This window comes from Lepisma saccharinum, chromosome 9, assembly GCF_977018435.1.
Source record: "Lepisma saccharinum chromosome 9, izLepSacc3.1, whole genome shotgun sequence".
NCBI classification, from domain to species: Eukaryota; Metazoa; Arthropoda; class Insecta; order Zygentoma; family Lepismatidae; genus Lepisma; species Lepisma saccharinum.
This window is the reverse complement of record NC_139237.1, coordinates 67,671,897-67,686,603: the sequence shown is the minus strand read 5'-3', so window position 1 is coordinate 67,686,603 and position 14,707 is coordinate 67,671,897. Positions and strand designations below refer to the sequence as shown.

At 36.6% G+C, this 14,707-nt stretch overlaps 1 protein-coding gene across 1 annotated transcript in view; it reads left to right on the top strand.

The window, feature by feature from the left end:
• The first annotated feature begins 6 nt into the window (after positions 1–6).
• Prp19 (pre-mRNA processing factor 19) overlaps positions 7–14,707 on the top strand; it is a 29,667-nt gene continuing 14,966 nt past the window's right edge. The window contains exons 1-4 of the mRNA XM_083129093.1: positions 7–186; positions 7,191–7,340; positions 11,375–11,516; positions 12,628–12,766. Of these exons, the coding sequence (XP_082985219.1) occupies positions 168–186; positions 7,191–7,340; positions 11,375–11,516; positions 12,628–12,766 (450 nt within the window). The 5' untranslated portion in view covers positions 7–167. The remainder of the gene's footprint in view (positions 187–7,190; positions 7,341–11,374; positions 11,517–12,627; positions 12,767–14,707) is intronic.

The window sequence follows — 14,707 nt, the reverse complement described above, 5'->3', positions numbered from 1 at the left end:
TATATTTATTTTATTGTGAATTTGTTCTACGTATCGTTTTATCAGTTACAAAATAAAATTTTACAGAATTTATTTTAAAATTTATCCGTTTTGGTTGATTGGTAGAATACTCACGGCTTTTTGTTTACGAATTCTCAATTGACTAGAAAGTACATACGGCGAGCAAAATGTCGCTCTCGTGTGCTAGTGAGTATTTTTGAATTTGTTTATGATGTTTGTTGTTATTAGATGGTATATTTTTAAGATTTAAATGCGAAAAAAAAATCACAGTGATATGTTTTTATTTTACAGTTTGGATTTCTATGCTACAAATAGTAAAGTATAACTTAAATTTGGATTGATTAGGCGCCGCGGAGAAGCAGGGAAAGCTCTAATATTTGTTGTAAAAACATCAAATAAATAAGTTTTTTTTTTTTTAAAGAAATTCTGTATATTTTGTCGTACAGTATCTGAACTAGGGATACGCTATACTAAATTTAATATCTGTACATAGGCACATTTAGCTGTAAGCTTGTGTTTAATAGGGCACAACCTTCAGGCCGGCGTGTTTGTAGATTTTGTTTTTGTCGTTTCTAAATGAAAGTATACAAAATTGTAGAAAGTGGGTGACACTAATGATCCGATTTGGAATTAATGTAAAAAATAACATACAAAAGTTATACTTGCAGAATTGTAAAAGTTATATCTTAACAATGATGATACAAAAATCAAACTTTTCACATTAATGTGATTTACAAATAAGATTTTATCACAATTGTGGTGACTTGATGGTGCGTGAATTTTTATACCAAAAGTATAGCTGCAAAATGTGAGAAAGCAAAAAGTGCATGAATCATAATTGGGCCCAAGTTCCTTTTGTTTTATTGTGATTTCATCATGCTACAAATGCAATTTTTTGTCGGGTACCCTATTCTACACCCTCGAATTTTCAATTTTTTTTCTTTCATTATGAAGATTATGTGATCCTAATTGTGAATAAAAAAAATGGAGCGCGGAAAGAAGTATTTACAACTGTACAGCCGTTTAAAGTTGAGATTTTGTCTGAAATTGTTGCGTCCGAATTTCCCACTGATTCTGGGCTCCGCCCCTGGGGTAATTGACTTACTGCCCCTTACCGCTACCGTGGCCCCACCTCCATTATACTCCGGCTACCTGCCTTTATCTATAGAGTCCCTTTTAAAGGCATGTTAGAAATTGGCCTGAGTCACCTGCCCCAACACTATTTCTCACTGTTTTCCACATTGACACATGAAGATACCAAAAATGAAGGCTAAAATTAAACCTAAGAAGGTAACTTACCTCTTTTTACCAAGGCCAGGCACTGAATTGCGGGTCGAAGTTAAATTTGTAAGTCCAAAAATGAAGTAACTTCTACGTTGAAAGTCCTTGTTGTCCTTTTCCACAGAATACCACCCTCCACTTCCTTCCCATCATAAAAAATAAGAAGTCGCCAAAAATAAATAATTAATTCCAATTTCTGAAGTCGCATAAATGAAATCCAATGTCTAAAATGTCCAATCCGCCAATATATCACACTAATAACATATCGCAAATGTTCCCATTGCACAAGTCAATCATAAGAAGAAAAAGAAAAAAAAATCAGTGTGTGACTGTGACATGAATCCATGATCCGAAATCTTCAGACTTGCACCTGTGACATGAATCCATCATTCGCCATCATAAAAGTTCTCAAAAACCTTTTTGACGTTACGCAAGGAATTTTAATTTCATAAAAAACATAACTTCGTAGCACGTAGATCTAAAAAATTAACTTCCGCGCTATTTGCAAACACTGTTTGTTATGAAGAACTAAATATTTTCACGAAAATATTTGAAATGTGCCTGAAATCGAGGGTGTAGAAGGGGTACCGGAGCTGCAATTTTTACATGGTTCAATTTCGATGTACAGCTGTTATAACATACTACGGAGTTTTAGCGATTACTTAAGCTTTTGGGTCTCACTGCAGAACATGGGCTGCCTTTTTCCTCTAAATAGACGAACAAAATTTATATCCCCTGAAAGTACGTACCTTCTACTTCCATTTTCCGGTGTTCCTTTTACGATTACTATTATATTATTGCATGTAAAAAATGTTTTTCCTGCTACTGAAAGCAATTCATTTCTCCTTTTGTTCGCGTTCATATTGTTTACACGCTCAAGAGTTGTACGATAAGTGACACCCTTCGTTTCGCAGCATTCGAGTTGATTTGTCGCTCCGGATTCCACCCACAGACGCACAGTTTCTTATTATTTCAGACGAGGAATGCTTACAAGGTTAGGTTAGGCCTGTTAGGTTGGGTTCCAATAGCATAAATACAATGAAAAATGTTTTTCCTGCTACCAAAAGCAATGCATTTCTCCATTCGTTCGTGTCCATATTGTTTACGCACAGTTTCTGTTATTTCTTCGAGGAATGCCTACAAGGTTAGGTTAGGCCTGTAAGGTTAGGTTTCATTAGCATAAATACAATGACTAATTATTACTTACGCTAAGTGAACTAAACCCAGCTACCTAACAACATAGGCTTCTTTTGCTTTCACTAGATTTGTCTAGGAATATGCCTTTTCCTTCGTTGCTGCGATTTCAATACTGCCCAACCTGGACACGTTCTTCTTTTGTTGTTTTTTTAAAGAAAAAAAAATTCCGCACCTTAAAACTTACTTTTCCCGATTACTAACTACAAAACGTTACCAAAAAATTATGAACTGCGTTCCTCCTAAGCAGCCCATATTCTGCAGTCTTACCATAACTTGTCCATGAGAAGTGAGTAAGGTAATTTTTCAAGTTGTTCTTTTTTCAACATAAATAATTTTTCGAGTCCAAACAGTGCTCTTTACTTTAAGGAAGGTTCAAATTTCGTGTGACAATGGTTTTTAAAATTCTACGATAATTAGTCTTTGTGTTAGGGGAAATCATAAAACAATCGGAACCGTTACCGTGCAAGGAAATGACATTCAACCAAGTAGACTGAAAGCTGTGAAATTCAGGAGATTCAAGAAATGCCTGTCTGTTGCTTTAAAAGTTCGGTACTACTTTTGTATAGGTAAAACACCTAGAAATCATTTATTTCACACTTTTTTACATTGCTAATGTACTATTCTGCATTGCGGAACATTTCTTTAGGTGTAATAATGAATTTCTAACGAAAATAATGTCTATTTTTTACATTTTCCAAGTACTTACTGTTCAGTGTTACCATTTCTGCTCCTCAGCACTTTGTTATTCTCACCACCTGGTGAAAGGCCATATTTTTTAATATTGTATGAAAAATTGAACACTGCTGATTTATAAGAAATGTACATTGTCACGCTTTAGGCGTTCCGCCCGTCGCCAAGGCACATGACACACCGGCTCGGTCCCCTCGAAAGACCAAGACCGGGCATCCCTGCCTACCAATTATCTTTCTGTTATAATATATGCCACGACTAATTCTCAGTTCCTGCGGGTCATGAGAGTCCGCATCCCAAGGTTCGGGTAAGGGTCTGCTTTTGAATAATAAAAATAAAATAAAAAGAAATTATGCTTACTTATCTAAGAACTCCAAAATAAGGTCTCCATTCTCATGCTTAAATTTTCATTGTGATCGCACCCGCATCCCACTGACCAGTGAGGATACGCATGCGAGTCGAGAGCAAAATCAGCATAATGGAAACTGACGTCTCATGGATTGATAAAGCCTCCGCCTCACTGACCAGTGACGGCGGGACACCTCACCAAACCAAAAGGATGCCAGTTAATTTGTACTTATGAACCAAATTTACTATAAGGAAATACCCATTAACTACTACAAATTTATTTACAAATCCAAACATAGTTAAGTTAAAAGAAAAATATACAATCTTCTGATCAAAAAGAAAACTACAACAATGCCAAGATAAAATTTAGATCAATAACAACTTCCGTAACATAGACTAAACCTTGCTATAGAGTAAACATAAAACCCAGAAAGCACTCTCTTATATAACATGTCCATATCCCATCATAGAACTAACCCAGCTGTAACTTGGTTTCAATTAACGGTGACTAATTATTCAGTAATGGTCGACAATATTACTTGGAAACAAAACAAAAGAAAAATTTGCAGAACATCTATCCGTAAATTTCTATTCGTGCTTGTCATATTTTCACATCTACATTATGTTCTCTAGAACTCGTGAGGTAAATTACCATCTTCAGGGTCAACCTCCAAAAACATTCATAACAAAATATAAGGGGAGCCTTTCTCTACCCAATATCAAAGCCATATCTCGGCCACAAATTACAAATGTCCACGTGGAATTCCTTAACATAATAGGGGACTCTATGTCTACCCTTTTCAACGCCGTTGGCTACTCACATTGCAAAAGCAAAACAATAGACTTTTACATTAAACGAGTTTCTAGAAAAAACATATACTCGACCGGTCACCTTTTATAGCTGTTTCAAAATTACATCTAAATAAAACCTAAATAAGAGAAACCAATAAACTTTCCTCAACGTTCTGGATACTCAGACTTTAAAACAGACATGAAAACTATATAAGCTTTCAGATTTGAAAGAGACCCTCTGACCAGAGGTATGCTCTCGGATTAAAGTAATAAAGAATCAAATTTATTTAATTGAACCTCCTGACCAGGAGAATTCAGAATGATTTAGAATTAAAAAAAAAAATACTCTACGAGAAGGATGTATATCTTTGATGAGCCTAATTTATTTAATTTGAATTTACATCGGAGCCAACTTCGACAGAATTTAAAATTTATGAATAATTTCAAAGTTTAAATTATTAAGATAAAATATTTATATATGAATTAATTATTTATAAGCCTGCCAAAATCCCCTTTAAGGATCATGCTGACCAGCACAAATCCTGAAAGGTGGCTTACGGAAAACCTCGGACATTGTGGAAGGGAGAGCTGACCAGCCACTCCCCACACAACGTCCGTATTCTCCCAGCCCTGGACCTCGACAAGCGATTTAATCACCTAACGATTCCTGAATATACTGATCAACTGATTATTTTGCCGGCGAAACTGCTGGTATTTATACTTGCTGGATTGTGCAATTCTATTCCCTGAACAAAAGATTTGGACTTACTGAAAGTTATTTTTAGCCTAAACAATTGCACCGTTGAAAAAGCATATCGAGAAAAACAATGCAGCAAAACTTACTTACAAAACCGCGCAGTGCGTAATGAAAAAGAACCCATTGTTGATAAGAAAGAAAAAGAATGCAAGCTTCAAATTGCTTTGCGTTCTTTTTCGCTTGGCAGAAACTGCGTTACAATTTTAACAAGTATAAAATATACATTTAAAAAGATTAGACTACAAAAGAATTTATACGAGGCCTATCGAAAAGTAGTTTGAATAACAAAGAAACTTACCAAAATTTATCATTCGTTACAACATATATTTTTATTTTTAATAAAATGCATCATCTATAGAAAATGCCACTATTAAACATATGAATCATGAATCATACAGTACAGTGTGTGGCATACTGTAGTAAATAACCCACGTGTTACAGTAATTAGAAGAAATGATAATATTTTCTCACAAAAATTAATTTTTGCCTTGGACCACCCATGAATCAAAATTAGCTGTATATTTGGCACATAATTCCTCTATTTCACCTAATCTGATAGCCCCATCTAGTTGGTTACATGGTGCAACACCGAGTCGTCTAGTTCGTTGATTTGAAGTCAAGTAGTGTATTTGGTGTCTGCACCGTTTGCACTATGTTCTGGGTTAGTGTATGTGTGGTGTATGATCACATGGTGAGTGCTAACTAATCAAATGAAATGGTAACACTTTCGTATAGCGGAAACTGATTTCTTACTTTTTACATAAGAAAGTACTTATTCAAATCATTTTCTTTAGAGTTGTTGAAGTTCGGGAATGTATTTGATCCATTTTAATGCGAAATCATGTGTTTATCTGCGAAAATATCTCTCCGACACGTTATTGCTGCTGCTGCCATTTGCTTTCTGCACGTGAGCACAATGTTCCGTGTGTTACCCCATGTTCCGTGTGTTACCCCATGTTCCGTGTGTTACCCCCCCTTCCCCTATATGCCTTCATGGCATGGTGCTATGCACAGGGGAGCACTTTACCTTTTTTTTTGTTACATGACACAACCCCTCAGTAAGTGTTTCAAACCTCGCCGTGTTTACACTATAACGTGACGTGTCTAGTATTTTTTTTTTAACTATGCTTGCCTAACCTAACCTTACAGAAAATGGTTGGTGGGGCTAACATCAATGGTTTGAGCGGCTAATGTCAATGGTTTGCGAGGTATTAGCATAATTTCAAATCCGGGCACGAAAGTAGGTATTTTTTCAGTGAACAAGGTTGCAACACTGCATACACGCGACAAATCGACAAAACACTGGCACAATGTGCGAAGAACAGTAAGTACTCGGAAATGTAAGAAACAGACATTATTTTTGTTAGAAATTCATTATTACACCTAAAGAAATGTTCCGCAATGCAGAATAGTACGTTAGCAATGTAAAAAAGTGCGAAATTAATTATTTCTAGGTGTTTCACCTATACGAAAGTAGTACCCCAGAAATAACATGATCCAGTTTTTGCAAGTAATTTTAATGCTAATAACCCTAAACCTGACCTGCCTAACCTAGCAATGAAAGCATTTAGGATTAATATTCCTCCATACCTATGTCGCATGACATCTTAGCAGCAGCAGTCCATATCAGAACAGCTTGCGGTATTTTCCAACTCCGTGGTGTGCAGAAAAAAAAAGTACTTATCGCCTGCATGAAAATAAATGCACACCAATGTAACTTGATACACACCAGTCGTCAAGAACTAAATAATGTGCAGGCTAGCTCATAGATTGTGCTCATACATAGTTTAAAACACGGAATACTGTATTGGAACCTAAAATGCTGGTTGGTGTTGTCTACATATGGTGGGGTAAAAGGTCCATTGTTCGTGAAAAAGTAATTTTCATATTTTTCTTCTAACTAAAGGATATGATCCCTGAATGAGTATAACAATATGGAATCAAGGTAAGATTCTTAAGTCTCTTATTCATAGTTCAATATTATATTTTTAGTGAAAGCAGTAACTTTGTAGACATTAAGCTAATAGCACAGAAAACAGCCTCAACATCTAAGGGTTAACAAAGTTTTATGTTATTAACTTTCCAGACATCACATTCCTGTTTAATTATGATCATGCTTTTTCAGTTTCAAATGAAGTTCCGGAGCATCCAGTAGTATCTCCGGTGTCAGGGGCTGTTTTTGAGAGACGACTCATAGAAAAATTTGTTTCCGACAATGGTGTTGATCCTGTTAATGGAAAGGAGCTTTCTATAGATATGCTTATTGAACTTAAAAGTAAGTAAAACTAAGGATGTTTTCACCAATTGTTAAATCATTGTGCACCTTTAAGGATTTTATTTATGTTGAACTTGTGCTTAGAGTATTCTGTATGAATTCATGCAGACATTGATTTTTTTTTTTTACACTTGATATTTTCTGACTTGAAGTAATTCAATATCTTCATGGTACCAGAAAAGCAATATATTATAATTTTTTTTTACTGATTGTATATTTCCTGCATTTTTCCTTTGTCTGATAAAAATGTAATAACATAATTCCAGTGCATGTATTGTTTATTTGGAAACTATTGTACATACAAAGACATCTGGCATTGTGACAAATCTGTATTAAACAAATTAATAATTGTAATCAAGGGGTCCTTGGTTAATTTCCCAATGTACACCATACAGTTGTTTGGATTAAATTGAAGGTCCAGTCCCGATTAGACCATTATAGCATAAAACTGTTATACAGTTTGCACTGTAAACTTAAGTGATTGATCAACAGACTAGTCTGTAAGCACTGAAATATTTATTTGCTATTGTACAGTAAATACTGTTCTTAATATCATATTATATTAACTTAATATTATGAATCGTCATTTATAGGAAAGTCATGCCTAATTTTTGAGGCTTGCATGATAAAGTTAAGTGTAGGTTATACACAGGGCTTGAAAAATCCCAGTCGCCAGGTGCCATGGCAACTAAAAATCTTATGCTGTAATATGTACGAAATTTTGATGATTCTAAGTTCAAATTGTAGTACAGCTTAAGTTAGCAAAGGTTTTTTTTTTTTTTTAAATCAATGTTGTGAACATTTCAGAGTGTCAGTAGTAATTTCTTACTCTGTCCCCCCACCCCCCATTTCCTTGAATGATTTAGCGATGTTTTGAATACCGTGATGCTCAGCTTCTTATACAGAGTGTTTCAAAAGTTGCACAACCCAAACTTTGAAAATGTATATCATGAAAAACCGTAAGAAACACCGGGTTTTCTGCATTATAAAGTCTCATCCATTGAGATATTTTTCAATGCTTAAAATTATCAGTGGTAGTGACCACGGTGGCATAGTCGGTAACACGTCTGACTACCATGCTAAAGGTCCTGGGTTCGATCCCTGGCCAGTTCAAATCCAGGAACTTTTCTAACCTGGGAAGCGGCCCCGGCACCCACCCAGCATCGAATGACATGGGTACCTGGGGAGGTGGTCAGGGGCATGATGCTGATCACATCACCCGCACTCACGACCGGATCAAGAAAGTGTGAGGTGTTGCCCCCCCCCCCACACCCCCTATACGCCTTCATGGCATGGTGCTATGCACAGGGGGCACTTTACCTTTACCTTTTTTAAAAATCATCAGTTTTCTCCATACAGAAAATTTTGATAAATTAATATCTGGCGGAAGGCAGCATTCAAATTTTTCCAAAAATGCACTTTTGAATGAGAAAAATACGTAAGAAATTATCCAGTGGCGAAGCGTCCTATGAGGCCCGGAGGCCGGGCCTACCCTAATGTATTTGTCTATTACGGATTATTTTATTACTTATAAATTTCATTAAACGACGCTCAATAAAAGAAAACTAAAATTCTTGGTCTTCCGATAATTACCGCAAGTTTGCAACCCTGCCTGGAACCGTATCTGAGCATTCAGCGAGGCCCGCCCGAGAGTGCCTCAGCTGGTCCCATAACAACCTATGTGATTCGTGCGGGAAAGCATAATTTCAGGGGTGCGTTCGCCTGTAATGTAACCTGAGAGGCCGGCCTCTTTTCTCTCTCTCACCCCCTCTCCCTGACTTCCGAAGAGTGCCGATCGTGTACGAGTGTGTGACGAAGCAGGCAGTGGACGTACAGAGCTTGTTGAAGCAGTGTTTCCATGGAAGATTCAGAGCTGTGCCGGGAGCGGAGCACACCCAGCTGCTAACATGTAGCGAAAATGTGTTGCTAACACCTCTAAGCCTGGCCTCCTAACCTACCAAAGTAGCATTATTAGAATTCTAACTGCAAATAATGCATGCAAGTTGGTTACCAGTGTTAAGTTTGGTGCTTTCAGCTCTTTTGAGGAACCGCTTTTCGCGAAGTGTTAGCTGCTGGAGTGCCCCACACCAATCTCGATTCAGAGAGGGAAAGTATTTTATTTCTTTGAGGAAAGGGATATTGAGATGTAATTTCCTTTCATGATTAGTGACATAACTGAAAACGCGCTACTTTTAAAATGGGGCAAAGTACGTACAATGCAAACGTATAGAGAAAATCCATGTTACTGAAATTTTCTGGTCGGTGTGTTACACAGTCCGTGTTCTCATTTAGCATTTCATCATTTTCTAAATCATATTATATTTTTTTAAAAAAAGTCGCCTGTTGAAGAAGAATTATATGCATAAAAAAGTTAAAAAGAAATAATTGATTGATAGATTTAGTTTATTTTACTTTCTGCCATTTTTGGCTAATTGGGAAGATGAGAATGAGCGATAATATGATGACATTGACGAAGGGACACTCACGAAGAACACCTATGCTCAGGTGGGAATTCGAACCTGAGGCCCTTGTCGTAGCACGCTGTTATAACCAATCTGCCGCGGAGGTCAGCATTAAAAAGAAATAAACGCTAAGTGACGATCAAGTGAACCAACCATTTCTGTAATGCGAGAAACTTGTACAATACTGTTATTGAAGTAGCAAATAATTTTTACGATTAGCTTTAATCCAACAAATGTAAGATGGCTAGGGCCTGACAGAACGGCTTTTTCATTGGGTGACGCGTGGTCAGAACATCGAGTCTCATTGTCACTTTTTTCTGACCTTCGAGACAGAAGCGCCTTTATTCTCAGATATCTAATCGAGACTAGATTAAAGTAGAATCTGAACCAATGCCTCCAGGAGGAATCGAACCTTCTACTTTTTGATTATAAGGCGAGAGCTTTAATCACTACATTATCCTTTACAATCACTATCCCGACTTAAGTAGACAAGATTCAGGCAATGTGTTATCTTTTATTTTCTAGGGACTATATTTTAACATACTACTGTTAAAAAAATCACATCTTCCCCTCCCCCGAACCCTGCTCCGTCCTGTGCCTACCCTTCCAGGGACAGCACGCTTCGCCACTGAAATTATCGAAGGGTCATAATTAGATGTATTATTATATTATATTATATATATATAATATATTATATTATTATTGAAGATTAGGCGCACACAGGAGATGTACTACATAGAAATTTTTAGCAAAAAATGGAGGCTCGGCCAGGACTCGAAACTGGGTCCCTGGCATACCGTACGATTACTCTAACCACTGAGCTACTGAGCCGGCATCATCTGATTTCTCGCTGTCCCTGTTTTACCTGTGTGGAATTGTCTCTGCCAGTGCTACCAAAACAGGATCTGTTGCCTAAACACATTAACTTCGACGTTGCCTGGTTCCTCCCATCATAGAGATGTTAATTATTGAAGATCAGGCACACACAGGAAATGTACTACATAGAAATTTTCAGCGAAAAATACATTAACATCTCTATGCTGGGAGGAACCAGGCAGTGTCGAAGTCTACTATGTTTCATAGGCAACAGATCCTGTTTCGGTAGCACTGGCAGAGAAGAATCCACGCAGGTAAAACGGTGACAGCGAAAAATCAGGCGAGGCCAGGCCGGCTCAGTAGCTCAGTGGTTAGAGCAATGGCACGGTATGTCAGAGACCCGTGTTTGACGCTGAAACTTTCTACGTTGGTATATATTGTTGAAAATCAATTCTCAGATGTTTTCAGCAAGTTAACAGTATTTTTTTTTAAATAATGTAATTGCTTTTATTTGGATACATGCTAACATAAATTTATTAACCCAGTGATAGCGTACATGATTAGTTTAGTGCAGAAAACCTGGTGTAAATACCTCTTACGGTTTTCATGATATACATTTTCAAAGTTTGGGTTGTGCGACTTTTGAAACACACTGTAGTATGCACAATTGCTTGTAGGTAGTTTCTTGGTGCCTGATTTTCAGAGTTTTAAGAAAATTTTTCGAGCACTGGTTATACACGAGTTTTCATTTTTCAGCTGCTCCTATTGTAAAGCCCAAGCCACCATCTGCTACCAGTATTCCGGCCATTTTGAAATCTTTGCAAGATGAATGGGATGCTGTGATGTTGCACAGTTTCACACTCAGGCAACAACTACAAACTGCACGACAAGAACTCAGGTAATATAATTTATTTTTATCCCTAGCTGCAGTGAAATTTTAAACATTTAGGGTATAAAATCATGGCATGTTGTTAAATGGCATTCAATGGCAGTGATTTTATTTCAATATGCTTTGCATGTTTTGTGTCTTGCTGGCCCAGCTTCCATCCAATTAATGGAAATTAATCTTATTATCATGCATGTAGAACATCATATGCGTTCACTGAAGAGCATTCCATGAAAAGTTTTCCTATTCCATGTAAGAAACAAATTTAATCAATCTGAAAATTATTATTGTTTTATCTACATTAAGGTTTAAATGTTTGTGAATTCATATAGTTTTATATATATAATATATATATATATGGATAAAAGCAAGGAGGGCCAAAAGGGCTAAGTAAAAATCAAAGAAGGTAAAAGGAAACGCTCACCGGACAGTAGAAAAATTCAAAATTTTCGCTAATTTCATAGCATCATCGGTGATTTATATATATATATGGTTCGCCAACAAAACTGACTAGCATCTGTAGCCTATAAGCTTCACAGACAAATGAAATTAATGATTTGGTCCATTTTTAAAGCTCCATACACGTAAGACATTTTCATTAATGCTCTTCATGCATTCAGGCTATGTCATGTTTTTTGCATTCGTTAGCAGACACCACCAAGCACTTCGTAAATGTATGAAATCAAATCTTATATCTAGAACCTTACATTTTGTGTGTGAAATGTCGCACATGTAACGCTGGAAAGTCCCTAAATGTATACATGCATAAGTTAGAGATGAATAACAAGTACAGTGGAATCCTGATTTTACATTCCCAGATTAACTTTATGCATTCAACAGAGCAAAACGCTATAAAATTTTCCCAGATTTTGCATTTTCCTACACTTTAATTTTTTCCACTTTGGTTTCCTTGAAAAACATAAAATGGACCAGTGCAACCATTTTCAAAATATTTAGCATTATTCTTAATTCTGCATTCTGGAAAAAATTTCTACCCACCACCGTATAATGACAAGATTAGAATTCAGCAATCTGAAGCTGAGTCTCTGGGAATACTGTTAAGCAGAAATTCTCAAATTTTTATGGTTTACGTTGTTTAAGCATGACAACACTTGTCTTTCAGCCATGCTCTGTATCAGCATGATGCAGCATGCAGAGTAATTGCTCGTCTGACGAAGGAGGTTACAGCGGCCAGAGAGGCTTTGGCAACACTGAAACCACAGGCAGGCATCACCCAGAATCCTGCAGGCATTCCACAACCTGTAAGTGTTCACGCTCATCATATACTTAACGTTAATTTTGTTGTTGTTGCCAGTGAGGAATGGATTGAACAATAGCTTCCCTTCACACACATTTGCTTCACTAGAAAAGTGATTCGGTAATTTATAGTTTCTTATAGTTGATAAATTTCATTGCTGCATCAGTGCATAGTGTCTACTAGGTATTAGATTGTGCTAATAATGAATTCAATACAAATAAAGCAAGTGAAAAAAAATTGTTTGTCATGACTAGGGGGCGGATTTTTGCATATTTGCATGTTTTTTTTCCTTAAGGAAAATTCATATGCTCTCAACGGATTTATGCACTTCACTTGATGTGGATCACTTTGGTAAAGTTTTATAGTGCATAAAAATGCATATTTGGGACGTTAGTGCATATTTTAGCTTAACGTGCATATAATTTACATATATTGGGAACTTGGGAGTAATTTTCATGTAATTCTTCGTTGCAAGTTTGTCTGCTACATTTTCCCCGTTCTTTGTGTCAGCATTAAAAATATAGCTTACTTCATCTGGTCTTGGGCACTAGTTGGGCCAAGGACATCCCAAAACTCGTCTCATAGTGTTGCAGGTGGTCTGGTTGCGAAGATAGAGAAAACCCATCCTTTCATCAACCAACGATCTTTCCGAGATGAGTCATACTTCCAAATTCGATCGACAACACTGAGGTCGCGTTATTTGTGGATTATCTGTTAATGTGATATCTTGATAAATCTGTGAGTGTGTGTGCTACAGAAGTGACATTAAATGCCGAAGGAGAAAAGAAGTAACAGCATATGCTCCAACAGTGAGTAGAAGGCAAAGATGCATTTACCACTTCCGGCAGAGTTATTTGTTGTCAAGTATACTCTAAGCATGTAATACATGTACGGTATTTAGAGTAGTTTTGGCAGCTGGCATGGAAATTTGCGAAATGCAAATTTATCATGCTCAAACAGAGCTATCATTTTTCGTAACAGAAAAGATTTGTTGCCTGTGTAGGCCTGGACACTGTGATTTTTATAAACTTATGTTAGTTTTTGCAGACAATGCTGCTGTATAACCTAGTGAAGGATCATTCTGTTATTTGAGTACAAAATAAGAAGACAGTACAAACTTAGGGAATAATGGCCAGACGATGAAGATGTGCATTATGAGAGTATTTTATTCTTAATTTAGACATAATAAAAATACAATAACTTTTTGCGATTATGTCTGTCGGATTGCAGCTAAATATTCAAACAACTACTGGTGAGGATTAAACATAATTTTTGGGTGCCTTTCTTCACAGAGCTAATAGTGATTTGAAGTGCTAATTTTACTATTACAGTAATTGGAAGGAGAAAGATGACAGTCGTATAGAAGCTGAGATAGCGTCCATGGGATTTGTGCACTTATTGATATATTTAATACAGTTTTTATGGTCCCTGGGTTTTGATAAGGAAAATTGTTACAATTATATCTTGTATATAACCTGCAGCACAATTTATGGTTAAAAAATTATTCTTTTCTTATTCTTTGGTCTGAAGCTGTTGTTATGCGGACAAAGACGGAATATCGCTTTGCATAATTTTCCATTCAACCTCATGTGACAAATAGTGTTTGGTCGACTCCCATGTTACGTAGGTGCAAACCACAGATTCATAGTGCAGATGCTGCCAGAGTTCAATATCTGTCTATAATACATTTATCTCTGTGCGAACTCTATCGCCATCAGAAACGCACGTTAAATGTAGTAATCCTTTGAATTGACGGTTAAAGTGATGGATTCACATTCGTAGTGTTTGCAGGTTGAATCCCCCCGCACTAGACCACTGTGGTATGTCTGTAGTTGTACCATGTGCAATTTATGATTGTGTTGGTAATTTGAATCAAAATGCAGTTAATCTGAATCTTAAATGAAGTATTAAAAGTATAGTAAAATTTTGTTGATAGTTTTGAACG